The 21281-nt window shown below is 36.3% G+C and overlaps 1 protein-coding gene across 1 annotated transcript; it reads right to left on the bottom strand.

Annotated features, from left to right (window-relative positions):
* Positions 1 to 6060: 6060 nt before the first annotated feature.
* LOC120326388 (dnaJ homolog subfamily C member 11-like) lies at positions 6061 to 15690 on the bottom strand. Its single transcript, XM_039392666.2, has 16 exons — positions 14154 to 15690; positions 13876 to 14002; positions 13416 to 13486; positions 12696 to 12797; positions 12187 to 12312; positions 11639 to 11761; positions 10914 to 10987; positions 10467 to 10671; positions 9959 to 10041; positions 9228 to 9344; positions 8914 to 9069; positions 8767 to 8836; positions 8362 to 8474; positions 7483 to 7627; positions 7008 to 7083; positions 6061 to 6528 (listed from the first exon to the last, which is right to left on the bottom strand). Exons 1-16 carry the CDS (start codon positions 14223 to 14225, stop codon positions 6497 to 6499), a joined length of 1692 nt encoding a protein of 563 aa, XP_039248600.2. The 5' UTR covers positions 14226 to 15690; the 3' UTR covers positions 6061 to 6496.
* Between the last annotated feature and the right edge of the window lie 5591 nt (positions 15691 to 21281).

Consider the following 21281-nt stretch of genomic DNA (forward strand, 5'->3'; position numbering starts at 1 on the left):
GTGGTTCTTCCATGGATCTTAAACTCAACACGTCCCGTTTCCCATTGGCAATACCTTCTATATTATATTCTGTACGTTTGAAACCTTATCCAAGGTTTTGTTCTCTCTCCTGATTTCATAATCAGTTTTTATTATTTTTTTTATCAACCATTTCATCGCCGTTTATGCTGATTATGAAGTCGAAATAAACCTATATTAGCCCCCCGTCGTGTCAGCAGATCTGTATTCAACTGTCCTAACCGGAAACACGCAGGTCAAAACACTGTAGCTTTTGTCAGAATATTTTTTGTTGTAAAGTAGAGATGTGGCAATACCACTTTTGTCGCCGAAACCGATACCAACTAAAAACGCCGATACCGATATTACAAAATGGCCAATATTCCGATACCGATACTATGTAATTATTATCTTAATTTAATGCAGGGGTTCCCAAACCGCGGCCCGAGGGCCAAATCCGGCCCGCGAACATCCTTCCAATACCAATTTTGGCAAGCGGGCAATAAAGTTTGGGAACTCTTGATTTAATGTGTGCTGTGTAGGGCAGACGGGTTAAAACAATGGTCTTTGAGCGTTATTCATAGTACACATTATTTCAGATTGAAAAAGAGATATATCACATATGAAATTTATATCCAGTTGCAATAATTGATTCGGATGCATTGTACAGTGACGGTAGTAATATCGGTGTCAAATTGGAAAATTCATATGCCGGGATGTCCAATTCCAATTTAATATTAATATCGCGACTTTCGAATATCGTTTTTCGTGTTTAAAAGAATGTCGAATATATGCAAATATTTCATTTTGTGTTCAATCCTGATCGTCGCGGCAATAAATTACAGCCAAAATGAAAGGATACTTTTTTCTCACTATGATTTAATTTTTAGACTCACTCCCCCAGGGTGACGCTGCTCGATAACCTCTTCTGGTTTATCGCGCCTCCCTTCACACTGAAAGTATTGTTTTATATGTGATTCGTAGTTATTTTTGTCTATTGTGTACTTTTGGTATGTGATAAAATAAACTACTGACTGACTGACTGCGCCAACTAGACGTACCTATAATACTAGGCGACCACATCAATAAATCTATAAAGAAATTGTGTATTCAAACAAAATTAAAATTATCACAATTTATAATACCTGCGTGGGGGATAATGGTGTCAGAATTTAGTTTAACGACGTCGATTGACTGAATGACACTCGCGCTTGACGATAAACAGTCAGAATTTATAACCGTGCATGTGCTGTAGAAAAGGACTCCGATTCCACTGTATGATTTAAAACTGGGCACCTGGTTGCTCTCTTTTCTGTGCCGTGTTGATATATATCTTTATAATTAATATGTATTAAAAATGTCAATAAAAAATATGGCAGCGAAAATAGCCAAATTAGATGAGCTAGTTCTGTTAGTAAATATTTAAAAAAAAGTGAATCCTATTCCCGTTACTACTCGCGAGGTTGGAGACATGCATGGCTCATAGTTCACGATCTCTCCAGGCGAAAAATAAATTAAAAAGTAATATTTTAACTTATCTTTTAAAACATTATTGATCATATCAAAAAGGTAAATATATCAGAAATATCGGTATAAATTCAGCCGATACCGATACCGAAAAAATAGCCGATAATGAAACATCTCTATTCTGAAGCACTTGGATCGTTTACAAAACATCTCTGCAATTCCTGAAAGCGGTTACGAGATATTACCCCATTTACTTGCTCACAGATCGCCAAATTTCCAATACATTCTCACACATAGTGCCGATTTACATTGTGGGCCTTATGGTTTCTATAAGCTAATACAGTGCAGTGGCGGCGCGTCAATAGGTTTTTTTCGGTATAATAAAAAATATTCGAAAAATACCTCAATATCGGTTGCACAGACTGTCTACAATAGCCATATTCTCCCGACATGGTTCATTTTTCGCTCGCAAAGCCTTCGCCGAACGTCGACGGGGCGAAGCCGATTTTGCCCCGGTTGCTCATTGTATATCGTATTCTCTCTTTTATCTTCCACTCGCCGCGTTTGTTTTCTGTTTCTTTTACTAAATCATCGGGGCCAACTTTGTTTAATATTTTTGGTCTTATTGGGTGCCGATTTATCAAGTGAAGTTGGATGACCCTAACCATAACTTCGTATATGCTGACCATACCGCCGAGCCGAGATATCTGAGAAATTTAAATAAATTTTCCAAAAGAATGCTCATTCGTTTTGCCGCTGCGATAGTTTGCTCCGAATTAAGCATCTTTTTTTTTATATTCAAATGTTTAACGATCGCAGGTTTAAAATCACTTAGTTATGATCATACAGCGTTAGAACTCTTGGACACAAAATGGCGGGTGTGACGTCACATAGCGCTTATAACGTTACCAATGGTTGTCCTCACTTGGTTTATAGTCACTTTGATCGGGGGCTAGCCCCGAAATTATGACGACACAATGCCGACGTTTCTTACAACAACGTGTTGACATATTCGCGCATTCCTTCTCGTTCGTTGGTTGCTTGAAGAGTTGATAGTTTCCTCGCCTTCGTTTTTGTCGCTTGTTTCGCTATTTGAATCAGTTAGAGACCTTTAGTCCATTTGCTTTCGATTTTCCACATTCCTTTTGAGCTCCTCACTTCTTTCCGCCTTCGCATTTCTTAGCCTTAGACCTCATAATGAATAAGGTTGATGCACTACTTCGCACTCCGTTTTCGCAGCTGCCGCTGGAACAAAAATTAGAGGTACAACGTCTTGGGCCTTATCAACCAAAAAATTGTTCACTGGAACAATCCCATGACGGAGGAAAGCGTCGGCGTACATTCTGCGCAGAAACTTGATATAAAAAACACGAATGGTTGTGTTACAGCGAGGACAAAAATGCACTTTTTTGTTTTTATTGCCTACTTTTTGCTACCGCCCGTGACTCACGTTGGTGTAAATTTGGGTTTAGAGATCTTAAACATCTTTCCGAGCGTGCCAGGGATCATCAATCTTCTATGGAGCATCTGGACAATGCAGTAAAATACCGAACATTCGGAAATGTTAATATTGCAGCACAGTTGGATGAAGGACGCGCGGTTTCTATTCGTCGGCACAACCAAAACGTCGAGAAAAACCGCCATGTTCTCGGTCGATTGATAGATGTTTTGAAGTTCATTGGTTGTCACGAACTGTTCCTCCGTGGGCACGATGAACGGGCTGGCTCTTCTAATAGAGGGGTATTTTTGGATATGGTGGAATACACCGCATCCCTAGATACAGTATTGAGAGATCATCTTGATGCCGCAACTGTTTCGAAAGGGGCATCTAAGGATATCCAAAATGATTTGCTCGACTCAATGTATAAAATTTATTTACAACATTTGGCTCTGGAAATTGAGAATTGCCAGTTCCTTTCGATTCAGTCTGACGAGACAACTGACATCACGTGCGTTTCCCAACTGGCTGTGATTTTTCGGTTTGTGAAAGATGGTAAACCTACCGAGAGATTTCACAGCTTTGTACCAATCGTTGATCGCACGGCTTGCGGGATATCGGCTGTACTGAAAGAAGTGTTACAGCCTTACAACGCGAAGTCAAAATTGATAGCCCAAACTTATGACGGCGCGGCAGTCATGAGTGGGTCGAAACATGGTGTTCAAGTTTATATAAAAGAAGATTTTCCTCATGCGCATTTTTTACATTGTTATGCACATCAATTTAACCTCGTAATTAAAAATATGTGTCTTGATACCCCTCTCGTCCGTATATTTTTTGCAAATGTTTCGGGGTTTTCTTCATTTTTTTCCGTTTCGCCGAAGCCCTCTGACCTCCTTCGCCAGATATGTAGCCGCCGTCTCCCAGCTTGTGCACCAACACGTTGGAACTTCCAATCACGCGTGGTGCAGGGCGTGTCCGAAATTAGGTCTGAGCTCATTGAGTGTTTCAATGGCATTCAGAGCTCTCCGGTTCGGGACGAACGCTCTGTGAGGGAGGCGGCAGGTCTAAAGCGTCTGCTAGAAGATGGTGAGTTTTCATTTTTTCTCCACAATATTCTATCACGTGGATGTATTATACGGCGCATTGCAGTCAAGGCTAATGGATGGAGCGTCTGTGCAGTCGTGTATTTCAGACTTCTGCGATGCTGTATCTCGTATCCGGGAAACAATAAAATACGACGACACATGGAGTGCTTCTTTACGCCGCGGGCAAACAACGCAGCGTTTGATTTTGTCTGCAAAGGTATGCTGTGACATTCTGGTGAATCAAATAGGCGATCGTCTGCGCACTGAACACCTTCCTTCTCTTTGTTCTCTTTGATGAACATCAAAAAAATTTTTCAAAATTTGCACGTCAATTTCCCATCCATTTGTTGGCTACTGTCGCGGCAACAACGCAGCGTTTGATTTTGTCTGCAAAGGAATGCTGTGACATTCTGGTGAATCAAATAGGCGATCGTCTGCGCGCTGAACACCTCCGCCGCGTTCTCTTTGATGAACCCCAAAAATTTTTCAAAATTTGCACGTCAATTTCCCATCCATTTGTTGGCTACTGTCTCAAAATTTTACCCCATGATAAACGTGGGTAAATTGGAAAATGAATTGCGATGTATATACACCAATCAAACTTTTTTGAACATCACATCAGCTTGCGCGCTCTATGGGTTCCTCATAGATAACACTCTAGTAACTACCTTTGCGGCGTCTGCAAAATTTCTGGACATCATTTTGACGACGCCTATTTCTTCCGCCGACGCAGAGCGAACATTCAGCCCGCTGAAGCGTATTAAAACGTATCTCAGAAACACAATGAAGCAAGATAGATTAAATTCCTTGGCTGTTTTATCCATTCACAGAGACGTTATTTCTGGGATGCATGACTTTAATCAGCGCGTTATTGAGCATTTTGCTTTTAAGAAACCGCGGCGTGTTGCATATATGTTCAAGCAGTAGAAGTCTAGCAGCATATATATCTATATATGAGTGAGCGACGCATGTCCTTATCTTTGCATTAACTTTCCTTTCTTCATAGTAACGTTTTAAACCTTATTTTAGGTTTTGTCTGCTTTTCCGAAGTTTCTGTTAATATGTCATTGTATTTATCTGGGTAAATATTGCCTTTCCTTTTGAAAGAGGTTTCAAAATAAACTATGTCTATATTTATTAATCCCTTGACTTGGACCGGTTTTAAAGACACTTTCTTATCGTTAAAAATTGTCGCTTTTGCCGATTGGTTGTTACCGATGGAATGGTTTTTATACTCATAAAATGATGGAAGAACTTACAGCGCTCATCCTGTCCCCGTAGATGGGGGTGACTTGGTCCCGCAGTAGCTTGCCCCGGTTGTCAAAATGACCACGCGCCGCCACTATACACCAACATGTACCTGGAAACATTTTTCGGCAGGTTACAAAATGTCATGTAAAAACGGTGTTACATAGGATTTGCCGTGACTGAATTTAGATTTGGCATGAGCCAGCAAAACTACTGAGTATATTTTATGATTTCTATCGATTGTAAGCTCAATGCATTGTAACCCGTTTCGAAAATACTGTGTAATTGACAGCAACGGTCACAATGTTATTCGTTCCTGGGGAAGAGGAAAGCCGACAAAACGACATGATCATATGACGAACTATGGCCTCGTCGTCCCTAGTCCATGCCGGTATGGAAATAGTTAACCAGCTGTTTGTTTCGGATGTTTGGAATTGAACTGAACACCAGGCGTCAAGTGAACTACCCTCGGATGGCAGAAAGTGCAGCAATAATCCCATCGTCGCACAAGAATACCCCGCGCCGTGTTACGGACGCGCACATGGTAATTAGAAGGGCGATAGCAAGTTTGTTTTTTTCGCTTGGCACGTTGTGGCAACCCCGAGTGAAATACGTATTCATATTTATTTCTACGGTAAAAGTAACCACCAGCGTGAATTCGGATGGTTTAGTGATCCATTATCACACAGCCTTATGTTTCGACACTGCGCAGGATGCGGAACTTGGAACATATTCATCTACCACATGATTCTGACTTGCGTTACAAGCACACTAATACCTTACGCGCTAACCATCAACATACAAATCTCGAAAATTGTAAGCTTGACTAGTACAAAAATGTTTTTAATATTTGATATTTGTATCAGCACCATGCCAAATTCTTGAAACAACAAAAGACTAATTGATATTTTCCTAAGTTCCCTACGAAAACACAACATATGGTTAATTATTAAAAACACACAAACATGGCACATGCGTATATATACCAAAATCTCATGTGAATTCTTGATGAAAGTTTTGATGCTACATGCCCAAAAACAGAAAGGAATGTGGAAATAGACCTCGTGAACCCGAGATACATATACAGTAATTGGAGGAAACCACCACCTCTACAGTTCTCACATCAGTCACACAAACTGGTAACTTGAAGTCATATGTGATATTTTGCAAAGCAAAATACATCAAATGTGGCATAAGCAAATCGGATTCATGTTACTACTTTGGTAAAATTTCTGACCAAAGTTAATGCATGCAAATGTCATACACCATTGTCTCCTTCCAATATATGACCTGAAAAGGAAAACAAAGCACAATTTGAAATATCTTAACAAAAAATATTTTAAGTGCCTAACTTGAACTTAAAAATTGTTTACGCAGATTTAGATTAATTAATCTTTCTCACAGGCACGAAGTACTATAGCGGAAACAAATCTTGATGTCCTTTGTAGCCAAATATTTTTTTAATTGATTCAGGCTAATTGTTACGTTATTAGCACAATCCATTAACCAGACCCAGGAAACTTGTGGATCTATTTCTATTTTTGTAATTTGAGTTAACATTTGTTTTGTATACAAATAGGACGCTTCCTTCAATTAATATTGAATAAGTTTCCAGGTTCCTAAAGTAAATATTCAAGAGAAGGCAAAAGTATGAAGTCCTTGAAACAATTGATATAAATGCAGATGATCATGTTTGACACATAAGTGTACTATTGCCATATGACTTAACTAGCAAATTGGATGACACAGAACATTTTGAATACACTTACTTCTCAATGGCATTCTTAATCTATCCTTGTCCGCAATTAATACCTCGTGTTTCTTATTTCTGAACTTATATAAAATCTGCAAAACAAATATCATATAAAACAAACAGGGTGGCTAAGTTGAGGCCATATTTTATAGCACCATTCTCAAGGTCCAACCTCAATAATTGAATGGAACTAGTTTACTTAATTTTTCAACTTTTATAATTATATTTCAATAGGAATAACATATCTGAACAGTTCCTATGGATGTTTTAACTAGTGAATAAAAAGCTTAATTAAAATATTTTTATGTGGTGTTTTTGAAGCCATTCACTCCTACCAACAGATAACTCGCTTTGCAAGCACTAAGATAAACCATAGCATCGACAATAATTTTAACCCAAACATAGCTCCCTTATAGGATGAATTGCAAAATAAATGTAATATCGTCAGCCATAAATGACAATAACAAGTAAAAATAAAACAAAAACTCTACTTTTAATGATTTTTCGCTTCCTGGACAGGGGTCGTAGAAACCAGGAAGTCCTGATTTAGAAATTCCCTCAGGTAATTGTAAACTTGAACTTTCAACTTGATTTTGAAGAGGAACTTTAACATCGATAACACGATGAGATGACGATCTGTGAAAATGAATTAGATTATAAGAATATCAGAAGAAAAACTGCTAATATTCAATTTTTCAACAGAAAATTATATAAAAAGTAAAAGTCTGCCCATCCAAAGAAAAGGTAAAATAAAATATATTTTTGAAACCAAACTTTGATAAGAAAAAATAAATGTCTGACCCATATCAACATTAAATGAGGGTGATGGTTTTTTCAAACCCATTGGCTGCTTGCTTAGAGCTTTATTTTGAGTGAATTTGTCGGACAACCTAAAATGATATTCTAGATCAGGGTTTTCCAAACTGGGGTCGCAATGACTGCACAGGGGGCCCTCAACGATATGAAACGAGTCTGAAACATTTATAAATAGATCATAATCTTATCGAATTGCTGATAGTCAGGCAGTCAGCCAGCATTTAAGGTTAGTATATAATGATTCAGACTTTCATGAGTTTTATTTCGGCAAAGAAACCTTATCCTTTCTCGTTGGTTAGGCACATAAAATGATTTGCCATAGGATGGGGTACGTCAAAAAAAGGAATCCGTGGCCCAAAAAGTTTGGGAAACCCTGGTTAGATATGTCAGAAATTCTATCATAAAAAAGAATGAAAACACATTTTTTTCTCAGCATAGATATGTTTTACATGAAATTATTTTATTCATTAGAATCACAACTATGTGGTCATTCAATCCTAATACGATAGCAATAATGATCACATAATTGAGACTAAAAAACTTGGTAAACTTACTGTTCTGCTGCATTATTAACCAACTTTCCATACCAGGCATCAGTTATTAATAATCCAGATTTTTGTGTTTCTAATTCAATCTTTCGTTCAACGGATTCTTGCATTAATCTAACCTGAAAAAGATACAGCACATATTTATTACATTACATGTATATTTCAAAAATGACATTGCAGAGTTGTAACATTCAAGTCTAAAGATATTTTAATATTGGAACATAAATTTATTTTTACCACAAATGGTAGTATATTAATAAAGGGGATATTCCCAGAGAGCCGCCCAATACCCAGAGCAATGAGGAAACCTTACAAGAGCATTGGGTTCTGAATTACTGTGATGCTTTGTGACGCCTGAGCTCTACTTGGGATAATTTGATATATTAATTTGGGTTTGCTTCTATCATTTACCTGTCTCTCGGCTTCTGCCTTTTTCTGAGCAGTCTCTTCTGAATGAGTCTTCTCTTCAGATTCTTCCTCTCTAAAGAAAGAACGCCATAAACATGTTAAGAGAATAGCTATTATCGTAACTTTCTTTACTAACATCAGAAAACTCACTCTTTTTTTTTCCTTTTGAGATATGGCTGAACTACAAGTTTTTGTAAAGCAAAATAAAACGTCGCTGGAAGTGCAGTTGCATAAAAAATAGCGACAGGATTAACTTCATCTGATAACAAAATTGGCATAAAATATGTCTGTGAAGCACGATTCAACCTGCAAATATATCATTTATTACTGATTAGAAAAAAAAGATGAGAAAAGGAATGAGTGTTTGAAAAATTAATAACATGAAGTTTTTTTTTAAATTAAAAAAATCTTTATGAAATTTGCTATGCACTCGACACAATGGTCATATTGATAAATGAACTTACCGCAACTTCAATGAAACACCAAGAGGAACTCCTACAGAAACTGTTGCTCCAACTGTAGAAAACTCAGACACTTGATGTTCAGCACCATATTCAATTAAAATTCCTATAGTACCAACTCTGAAATGAATGATATGAAAAGAATGAATCGAAAAGAAATATTAGGGTTATTCGGACCAACCTGATTTACCGTAAGTAAATGAAATGAGGATTTAGAGCAGGGAATCTCAGGCGCCTGAATTTTATGAACAATAAATTAATCCACAATTTCCTTCCTTATAAGAATAGACCAGTGACTTTCTTTATAAGAATAGACATTGACTTTCTTTCATTACATGATCAGATGTGACCACACTGAGCCTGTGGCAGACTAAAACAATATTGGGAATGTGACATATTCTGTTTCGTAATAGATGCTATTATGCTCACAATCCAGCAAACACAGTCTGTTTAGTACTTACGAAAAAAATGAGGAATATTGAATACATTCTAATGCTCATGTGGTAAATAACATATATCACTATATCTTCATGTTGATCATATTAGCTAAATCAACATGAATATAAAGATCATTATTTTTCCCTGTGTTGTTTGTGTTTAGATATCGTACAATTCGATCTGCTTGTCTGACGGCTCAAAATTCCTAATTTTGGAATAAAAATATTGAAACTTCTTTTTGTAAATGCTACAGATATTCAAATCTTCATATTAAAGATTGTAAAAATCAGACTTACTTTAGTGAAACTTTCGTTTTAGCTTTGTCAGAAGGAAGCTTGTATGTCAATCTTACCATGGCGAAACTATTTGGCACACCAAGCTTGGAATAAAAAAGGAATATATATTTAGGGAATATGGTGCATTACATCGAGTTGAAAATGCTACAGTCCAGCATGGCTTCATCAAAGGTCGCAAACATGGAACTGTGTGTGTGTTCAGAAAAGCGGTTTTAGCAGGAAGCGCAGCTGCCCCAGATGGCAAATCTGCAAATCCCGTTCAGCCCACATATCAGCTGTTCTGTACCCCTGTGCAATTCATCATCACACACTTAAACTTCTTCGCTAACTGTATTATATCCCAATTAGAATAACCTACCTATTATGGTAAAATTTTATTTAAAACTACAATTATTTACATACGGTAATATTCTCAAAATCCTAATGAGCATTTCTATTAGTGCCAAAAATGTTGAAACTTTCCTACTGCTGAATTACAAATCATATATTCAATGAAGTAATATAATACCTGGAGTTTCCCAAATATCTGAATTGCCTTTTTCTCATATATTATACTCGTTGATAAACGATCGACATGTCCTTTAGTCAATTCTATTGAACCAAACAGGTTTTCGCTTATTTTGTGACCAACGATAGATGTAACACCCGGTAGTGATATGGCAATATTCGAGTCATGAAAAATTACGCTAGCTGGTATGTGCACCGTGGCAAATCTGAAAAAATTCAACAGTGTAGAAAAAAGGTAATTAAATTATAAAGATATGCACGTGAAAGGCACTTCTTCGAAGAAAATGAAATTCAGTTAACGGTAGGGATAGGACATATTCGTTAATTTGATGATATGGATATCTTATTTTTGTAATAAAAAAAAACATCTGGACTCTTTGATTTAAAAATGGATCTGAGTAAAAATCAAATCAAAAGAATAGTGAGAAATATATACGGTAGTACTTACAATCCTTGAGAAATTGTTCTGTATCCTCGTAACCCAAATGTCATGAATTTCCCATCTGAAGCGCCAACTGTGAGCTAAACAAATAATTTGGATTTTATAAATGTGTATACCAGGGTGGTCCAAGATTGTCGGCTCCGCGGGCCACAAAATTATTTTTGCATTGTTTGCGGGCCACAAAAGTGCCAAGAATAGGTAAACTGTGCAATACAAAACCAACACTTTTATTGTGCAAACACATAGTTATCAGGCATAACTATTCCAGGCTAATAAAAGCAGCATTCGATTTTTAGTTTTCTCTGAAGCCTATATTGTTAGCATATTGTTATTATTATTACATTCCCGACCAAAAAGTTAGAAAACCAGATAACAATTTAGACTGACAAGCACATTATTTAACTTCGCTAGTTGCCTCAGCTAGCCATAACACTAGCCAATTCAGTGACATTAGTGACGACAATATGTCGAAAGATTTTTCTGATAATTTCATGACGAAACCACACGAAATGCGATATTTCGATTACTCACCGAATGTGAGGCGTGCCACAGATAATGAAGCGGCAGGCCACATGTGGCCTGCGGACCTGGGTTTGGACCACCCTGATGTATACTATAAGAATTTGTTAATACCATTGTTTTATACAACTTTAATTGAGAAGAAAATGTAAAAGCATAATACATGTTCACAATTCCTATTTCATCAATACAAAATGAAAGTCATATCATACCTCTCCCCACATTAGCGGTGAGATTACTTGTCGCAATGCAACAGATAGATCTCCTCTACCATGGCCATTCTTCGATTCAAGATTCCCAGATATTGTTGCAGTGTGAGAAACAGTGAGAGGTGCCTTAAAAAGTAGATATGAAGGTATTTTGACACTGCACATCTCAATTCTGACAAAACATCGACAATTGAACTGGGAAATACAGCTCCAAACACAGAGAACCATAAGTCAAAACTAATAGTCTAATATGACGAGAGCACTTGGCTAGTCTTGTGTAGTCGAAGATATTTGTTTTCCAACTTCTGATTCTGACCATTCAAAAATACAACGGGTTAAGAGAAACAAGGCAGTCTCTGAATTCAACAACATTCTGACTTGGGAACCAAGTCCTGAATCTGTGATAGGAAACTTTGAGCTACCAAAATGCGCCGACAAAGAATCACAACGTTCAAAGATTACTATATAATGGCTACATTTCTACATGAGGAAGCGTTTTTATGAAACTCAAAAAGCAGAAGTAACATAAATAACCGCCTAATTGCTATTACCTCTACGCTTTGAGACAAAGATAATTTAGTAATTTCAGGAACTGCAACTGAGTCATAAAATTCATCTTCTTCATAAGGTTGTCCGTCAAACAATGATGTTGCATTCACATTCATTACAAATTGTCCCTGCAGCATAACAGAGATTTATTTTTTTGAAAAAGCAATCTTTAATCAATGATTAAATGCACTATATTAAAAAAATACGACTCAAGATCATGATAATTGCTTCGCGTAAGATTACATAAGTCAATTAGACCAAAAGGTGCTACAGCACAAGCCAGATTTAGAAACATTTGAAACAATAATTCAGGCATGTTATTAACTTATTAGTATTAGAAACAAAGCAGACGACAACATTGGAAGATGGTGCTATAGATAGGTTTTCAAATAACCGTGCCAACAATGATTTCATAACATTCATTCTTCAGCCAGCACGCACATAACATGAAGTCATATTCTATTTTTGTGAAATTTGAATGTTACAATATTTAGAGAAAAAGGTAAATTACAGTTGGGTGAGTTCTCTCTTCCAATCTTTGCATTTCCTTTCTTCTTTGTAACCTTTCATATTCTTCTTGAATTTCTTGTGGTGTTTTCTTCCTCTCCACAATCTTAAAAATAGAGGGACATCATACAATGATAGCAGTTCTCATAAAATAAGACTTGTCAGAATTAAGGATGAGCAGAAACAAGATTTTGGGTACTATTTCACCACTGATTTCGTATTTTCTTCGATTCGATATCGTAGGTTAGGTTACGCTTACGATAAGTTAGGTTATGTTGTTAGATTATTTCCTCACTTTTAAAAAATACTGAACCGAAAAAAACAGACATCTATTCAGCAGAGCAACTAAACTACTTAAACTACTTTACAGCACCTAGCTTGGAGATGGGATTTTTTATGCTTCATTTTTTTTCTTCCTGTTAAGATCTTCATGTTGAGATCTTTCCCTCACCTAGTAAATCCCATGTACGACGAGGCAAATTTGTTTTAATTAGGGTTACTTTCGATATGATAAATACAAAGAGAGTGGATACAGTATGGTGAGGCTCTACCTAAACACAAAGTTTGTCGGAATAGTGTGAAGGAGTAAATTGTTAGTTACCAAACATAGATTTGGACAAAAGCAATTATTTTATTAAACACAACAACAAAGTTAACATCAACAATTCAGCAAAACTAAAATAAATCCCCTCAGAGTTCAACAAGAAACAAAAAAATCAAATACCTGCCATTCTGCTTCTAATCCTTTTCTCCCATACATATCATAAATGTATCTCTTATTTGGGTCGCTGAGAACTAAAACATATTGATCATGAATAACAAATAAAATTGAGAAGACACAAACAGCCAAACGCAAAGATGACTCATCTACAAGCAAAGTTAGGGAAAACCAATGGAATGTCAAGATATACTGAGACTATATAGATTTATAGTAGTGCATTATGAGGAAGCAAATGCCTATTGACGAGAAGCTTTTGATGTCAGACCGACTAAAAAAAATTTCTCCAGTACTCCCAACAATTGCATCATCTCGTATTTTCTTCAAAATAAGAACGCACACAGAATGGTTTGAATGTTTGAACATCTTCATTTTCTATTGGATTATTCCACAGCAAATTTTGGCTGCACATTATTCAATCAACTCACTTTTGTTTGGCAACAAACTAAATTGAATTCACACATACCATCATATGCATACTGGACTCTGTTGAAAACTTCTGTAGCTTCTCTCCTGTATACTTCATTATGTTTGTCTGGATGATACTGCATACATAATCTACGATACGACGTCCTCAACTCATCTTGACTAGCCTGTGACAATCAAATAAGAGGGACAGCATGAAGCAGAATTCAAGTTAAATCACAAATCCAAAGAAAGAAATTTTTATTTCAAAAGGCACTTAATACCCAAAATCAAATATAAAGTTCAATAAATAAAAGCTAAGACAAAATAATGATGTACCTGTCTGGACGCATTTAGAAGACTATAGAAGTCTTCATTATCTACTATATCTTCTAATCCTTGTGCAGACATGTTAAATCCAGAATTATTAAATAAAACTTTACGCAAAAAAATACCTCACATATTGATAGAACCACTGAAAATAGCAAAGAACGTTACTATTATTAAACATACAGTATTATCATTGACAAACTTCAAGCTGAATTATTGTTCACTGACTTTTGTTCATTCTCGATGCAGTGAAAAAATACAAAAAACTTTGAACATGAAACAAAAAAGCAATTAATTGCAAAACAGTTTGCCAAATCATTGTATTAGTGTTAACACTAATACAATATTATGGCGAACTGCTTTGCATGTCTTGATGTTAGAGGTTAGGACCTAACGATTTTAATTGACAAGAAGAGATGTTATTTGGTGGAAGCTCCTGCATCTTGAACCTATTTAACCTGGTAATCAGGATAATAGCATTGATGATTTTTGACGTAGGTCTTACACTGCAACACAACTATAATTTACAATTTATTGCAGATTGGAACTTAGAAAAGTGCAATGTAGTAATTCCATCTAAGAGAGAAATTCTTAAATAGTCAACTGAAAGTCTTAATATTAATTTATTAATCCAGTATCAGTTCACAGATATGTAAAGAAAAAATGTTCCAATAATTTCACTCACAAATAATATGTCAGGATACTGATATAACATGAATTACCGGTATATATGGAATAAATGTCAAAAATGTTTCCAATATGAAGCAGGAAAATATAGAAATTATTAAATAGATTACAGTGTGTTATGTAACTCAATTCTCATAAGCATATAGGAACATAGATTCGATTCAAAGAAATATACTTCAGCCGAATATTCTTGAGCACCGGATATGCACGCTATAAGTTTTTTGCAAACACTGACAAATTAGTATTTAGTATATCTCTCAACTTATTTTATATAGATCTACTGAATGTGAATCAGCAAATAGTTATTTCAGCCAACAAGCAAATGTTGCATATTTCCAAACATTTATGATATATATGTACTTAGAACCTATAATACAAGTGCAGTTTTAAGTATTCTGTGGCATCTGCAGCTGCCGCAAAACCATGGCGGTATTTCATTACCATGGCCGCTACGGCCAAACTCATGGCAACTTGACTTTTTAGCTGCCACAAACCAATGTCGAGCTGCCGTTACCGCGGCAGCAAATTGAAAACCAATGACAGGTAAAATTTTGCTGCCGTAACCGCGGCAGGTGGGCCGTAAAGACAGGGCTGTCTATAATGGTGACAAATATTGGGTAAGTTGGAACGTTTTTCTTATGAATACAGTTTTGATTGATTTGGGGTTAGGGTTAGGGTTTAAGTAGATATAATTCCACATGATCAAATAAAATCTGGTACACTAATTTGTGAATATACCGTTAATACTGATTACTGAATAGCGCTATAAAACCATGGCAAGAGCTGCCGCGGCTCGTTCGTGGCAGGAGCTGCCATGAAGTGGTAAGAACTGCGCCTCCTATAATAAGCATTAAAATTTAATCTTCGTTCTCTTTTGATTGCTCACTTTTTGTCCTTTGATGGCGACTTATTAAATACATAGCAACACATATTGATATTAGAGCAGCTAATAAATAGTCTAATATTACTCTGGCATTACCAGATAATGCCATTTTTATTGGCTCATCATCAAATGATCTGGATTCAGAATGGGATTTTGACGCCTTTTTGTTTTGATATCTTAGAGCTCTATCAAACTCGGGGTCATGCCTTGGTATATTATATTCTCCGGATTTAAATCTATTATAATCGGATGATTTTCCATATTGCTGGAAATCATATTGTCTTCTTGTGGACGGATTGCTCAACACCTCATAAGCTTCAGAAATTTTCAGAAAATCATCTACATTATCCGATTGTCCAGTATCAGGATGGTGTTCTTTGGTTTTCTTGATGTATGCTTCTTTTATTTCAGATGACTTTGCATCACTGGATATACCAAGTGTGTCATAATGAGTTGCATATGTTCTTCGCGACAAACAGCAAAAATTCCTTGAAAAGTGGAAGCATTTTCGTACACTTTTTTGGCAAATTTGTGTCTTCTGACAACACATATTAAATATTGCAATCATTCTACATAGACTATACAAATTGACAAAAGTTATTCATAGCGTGAGGATTATTTCTGTTAAAATGAGAAACAGAAATGAATCAATTTATTAATAACGCTAAAAACCTGACAACCAGCACACCAAACCGCCTTATACTGTTGTAGTCCAGTAGGTCTAATTCAATTCGTTTATTACTCCAGACCGCTGTGGTCCATATAAAAATGCCCATAATACCGTACTGTAATACAGTGTGGTTCAAACTTGGTCATTACTGTGGCCGTGTCACATATCTGCATCTGGTGTTATAGGTAACAATTAGTCATAGTAGTAGGGCATTTGCGTGTTGACTTTGATGTTGCTTACTTACAAAAAAATAAAAAATCTTTGGTAAATCACTATCGTCATTGAATTGAGTTGCGTTATGACTAGCTGAGACAATCAGTAGCAAAAGCAGAAAAGTGATGTTGATAGGGTAGATCAGGGGTTCCCAAACCGCTGCCTGCGGGCCAGATCCGGCCCGCGTAAAGATTTAAAATGGCCCGCCGAGCTTACGTGAAATAGTGTTCAACAGATTTTATTTCTACCTTTATGTGATCTAGATACCGCTAATTTATGTCATTATCCGAGTTCAAGCACATGTTTATCGTAACAATTCAATTATACCAGTATATCAATTATGGGTACCGGTGTTAGGATGACAAAGGACAGTAATTTAGTTATCAGCCATATAGGAAAGCTCAAAGATGTCAGAAATCAAACGAAAACTAGACTCAGAAAACTGACATTTCTTGAATAAATGGCAGTATTCGTATTACTCCATTGAAAAGTATCAAACTTTAGAGATTTGTCTACTTTGCCAACGAACTATTCCAGTTCTGAAGGAATACAACATTGAGCGCTATTATGAGTCAAACGAGCATGTTTCAAAAAAAAGTCAAATGAAAGTCTTGGGTGCTACATTCTTCCGGCCAGCGAATATCTTTCTGATTCTAATTTTGGCCCGGCCCGCGACCAATAAAGTTTGGGAACTCCCGGGGTAGAGATTTAGTAGAGTGAGATTTATTGCCACAAAAACAAAATCAACACTAATATAAACAATAATAGATAATAATACAATAAAGAAAATATTTCATCAGTAATAAACAGCGATTGATTATTGTTTAGATGAATAGGGGTCTAATATAATTTAGTACCACATGCACTTACGGTGGGCATAGCATGACGAATTTTGCCTATGTTCTTCCTAACCCCCACCTGACTATGACATCCAAAAATTACGTTACTACGACGTCACAATCACGTCACAGAGCTTGCCCAAGTATAGCTACGATCGACCGAAACGGCATTTGAGCCGCTGATAACGAACTCGCCAACGCCAGCGATCTCTCTCATATCGCTGTATCGTTATCGTTGCGACCAACGAGAAAACGAGAGAAATAGCTTTAGGCCGCGAGCCGAGGCCCTGAAAAGCGCCTAGAAAGTGAGTTTCGTAGCGCACATCAGGTAACTACCTGAAAATGATTTTAAAATGTTCCTTAAAAATTTAGTAACAAATATTGCCTTGTTCCCACTTCCAAAAGTTGCACGTTTTACGGAAAAGAAGCTTTTACTACAAGAAATATGTGTAGGCTTACCATAAATCTGAAACAAAAAACCGGGACGGTGCGATATGGCAAACATTCGGCCAGTCTTTGTAATATTGAAACGTCTACCATGTCATTAAGGGTATATACGGCTGTAAATTTCTACTGATCATTGAATTAGGAAAAACACAAAAAAATAGTTTGTACGAGTATTATTTATTTAGACCAAAAGTAGGGACGGACTAAAAGTAGGCACTTGCAAATTAGGCACTTTTTTAGGCACTTATTTAGGCACTTTGGAAAAAAAGTAAAAAGGGCGTAATACCTTTTAAAAACATAATTAATTAGTTAAAAATGGTCAAATTAAATGTTGAAAACGCAAATTGCAACGGGCAAACTCAATAACAATAATTAAAACGTAGTATAAAAGGCAGTCGCACGCGCTTGGTCACCACATATGCTAGGCACATATTTAGGCACTTCAAAAAATAAATAAAATGGCAGTTATCACTAATAAAAGACGGAGACATAAACATATTACCCACACTGATTAGCCTGGGTAAATATCCAATAGATGCATTTGAGTCTAGTACTGGAATTTAGAAATAATAAATTGTTACCGGTAGGCACTTATTTAGGCACTTCGGAAAAAAGGTGAAATGGACGTAGGAACTCCTAAAAAGGTAATGAATTAGTTCAAAATATTTAAATTAAATGTTGAACGCAAAAATTGCAACAGTTAAATCCAATAACGATTTTAAAAACGTAGTATTAAAGGGAGACGCACGCGCTCTGTCACCACGTATGCTAGGCACATATTTGGGCACTTCGAAAAAAGAAGAAAATGGCAATTATCACTAATAAAAGACAGAGAAATAAAAATATTACCCACACTGATTAGCCTGGGTAAATATCCAATAGATGCACTTGAGTCTAGTACTGGAATTTAGAAATAATAAATTGTTACCGGTAGGCACTTTTTTAGGCACTTATTTAGGCACATCGAAAAAAAGGTGAAATGGGCGTAATAACTTTTAAAATGATAATGAATTAGTTGAAAATTGTGAAATTAAATATTGAACACGCAAATGGCAATATGTGAACCGAATAACAATATTTAAAACGTAGTATTAAAAGGAGTCACACGCGCTCGGTCACCACATATGCTAGGCACATATTTAGGCACTTCGAAAAAAGAAGAAAATCGGAATTATCACCAATAGAAGACAGAGAAGTAAAAATATTACCCACACTGATTAGCCTGGGCAAATATCCAATAGATGCACTTGAGTCTAGTACTGGAATTCAGAAATAATAAATTGTTACCGGTAGGCACTTTTTTAGGCACTTCGAAAAAAAGGTGAAATGGACGTAGTAACTCCTAGAAAGATAATGAATTAGTTCAAAATATTTAAATTTAATGTTGAACGCAAAAATTGCAACAGTTAAACCCAATAATGATTTTTAAAACTTAGTACTAAAGGGAGACGCACGCGCTTGTTGTTGTTGCTGTACCAGGTTATGATTTTTAAGTTTCAGGTATATATTTTTGTGTTTGGCCGAATCCCATGTATCTCTTGAAAAATTCAGGTTATTATATATGGAGAAAATGTATGCCCAATATTGTGGTATTATCATACTGTGAGGCATAGAGTTATTGTATAGATCTTTGTTAATAAGTTTCATTTTCGATCCTAAAGAATAGAGGCATTCATAATGCCAAAATTGGTTTGGGATTTGACCGGTAGCAAAACACTTCATCTTTTCGACCTGGCACGCTTCCACTTTCGACTTTACGTCCACCATTGCTATTCCGCCATCCGCCCATGGTTGTTTTAAGGTTCTTCTTCCTATGGCTTCTATCCTCTCAGGATACCATAGGTATTTGAATACCTCACTCTCCGCGCGTCTCATGGTTTTCAAAGAGATTGTTTTGACTCTTGCGTGGAACGTAATTATGGACATTATCAGCGAGTTTATAGCAATTTGTTTGCCATGCCAAGTTAAAAGTCTAGGCTTTAAAGAGTTTAGGGTCCGAATTAATAAAGTTATGATTTCGTCCCACATTTTTACTGGTTTCCTATGTCCAAATTGTATGCCCAAAATTTTGACGTTTTCTTTTATATATTGGCTATACGGAGATTTTGCGATTAGGTTATGTGCCGAATTGGTGATACAGAGTATTTCAGTTTTGTCCTGGTTATTTTTTTGTCCTGAGGCCAAATGAAATTTGTCGAGTTCCCGAAATATTTCCTGTATTGAGGTCTGGTCTCTTACAGCAAAGGTGATATCGTCGGCATACTGATCTAATTTGTGCTCATGACGGCCTAATTTTATTCCACGGATGTTTGTATTTCGAAGCACAGATCTTGCAAAGGGCTCAACAACGATAGCGTAGAGCAACATACTCAGGGGACAGCCCTGTTTTATGCCGCTGCAGATGGTAATTTTTCTCGTCAGCCGACCATTAACGTCAATGCGACTTTTTATATTCGAGTACATACTTTGGATGATGTTAAGAGTCTTGCGACCAAGTCTAATGTGTTGCAAGACATTGAATAGGAATTGATGGTCAACCTTATCGAAGGCTTTCAGGTTGTCAATTAATATTATTGTTCCGGGGGTGTTCTTTATTTTGCAGTGCCGAATTATTGCATCTATATTATAGTGAATGTCATACATGCTTCTGTTAGGAAGAGAGCATTTTTGGGTCGGAGTGATTATGCGGTCCATGATGGGTGTGAGTCTTTTTATTAAGATTTTAGAAATAATTTTATAGTCCATATTGAGGGTCGTGATTGGTCTCCAGTTTTTAAGGTTTGATTGGTCATTTTTTTTATATAATAATTTTACTTTTGCAATTTTGGAAGATTTTGGAAAGTGGCCGAAACTAAAAATGTTATTAATGAGCTGTGTAAATTGGCGTTTGATTAAGTCCCAGAAAGTAACATAAAACTCCTTTGATAATCCATCCATACCGGGTGATTTGTTGTTTCTCAAAGAGTTAACGGCCTCAAAAACTTCCTCGCTGGAGACATATTGTTCAAGAATGGTATTTTCATCCGCTGAAATTTGAGTGGGTCTCATCATTGATAGGTAATGTTACTGTTGTACGTCATTGGTTTGATGTTTGTGGCCCCAAAGGTTAGTATAATAGTTCTCCACCATGGATAGTACTTCCTCCTCCTCGGTGACCAAGGTGTTATTTGGAGAAATTAACCCTTCTATTGTTGTTTGCTTTGCTCTTTTTTTGATATTCGCATAAAATATTTTCGTTGGCCGTTCATTTTGCTCTAGTGTATCGATTTTCGCCATTAATAGATCTAATTGTTTCTTTTCATCAAGTAGTATTTTCAACTCTGCTTTTAGTTTTTCGATTTTGATGACGTTTTCTTTTAACCCTTCTTTTATGGTAATATCTATTAATTTGCGAATTT

Source organism: Styela clava, chromosome 4, assembly GCF_964204865.1.
Source record: "Styela clava chromosome 4, kaStyClav1.hap1.2, whole genome shotgun sequence".
Classification (NCBI taxonomy): domain Eukaryota; kingdom Metazoa; phylum Chordata; class Ascidiacea; order Stolidobranchia; family Styelidae; genus Styela; species Styela clava.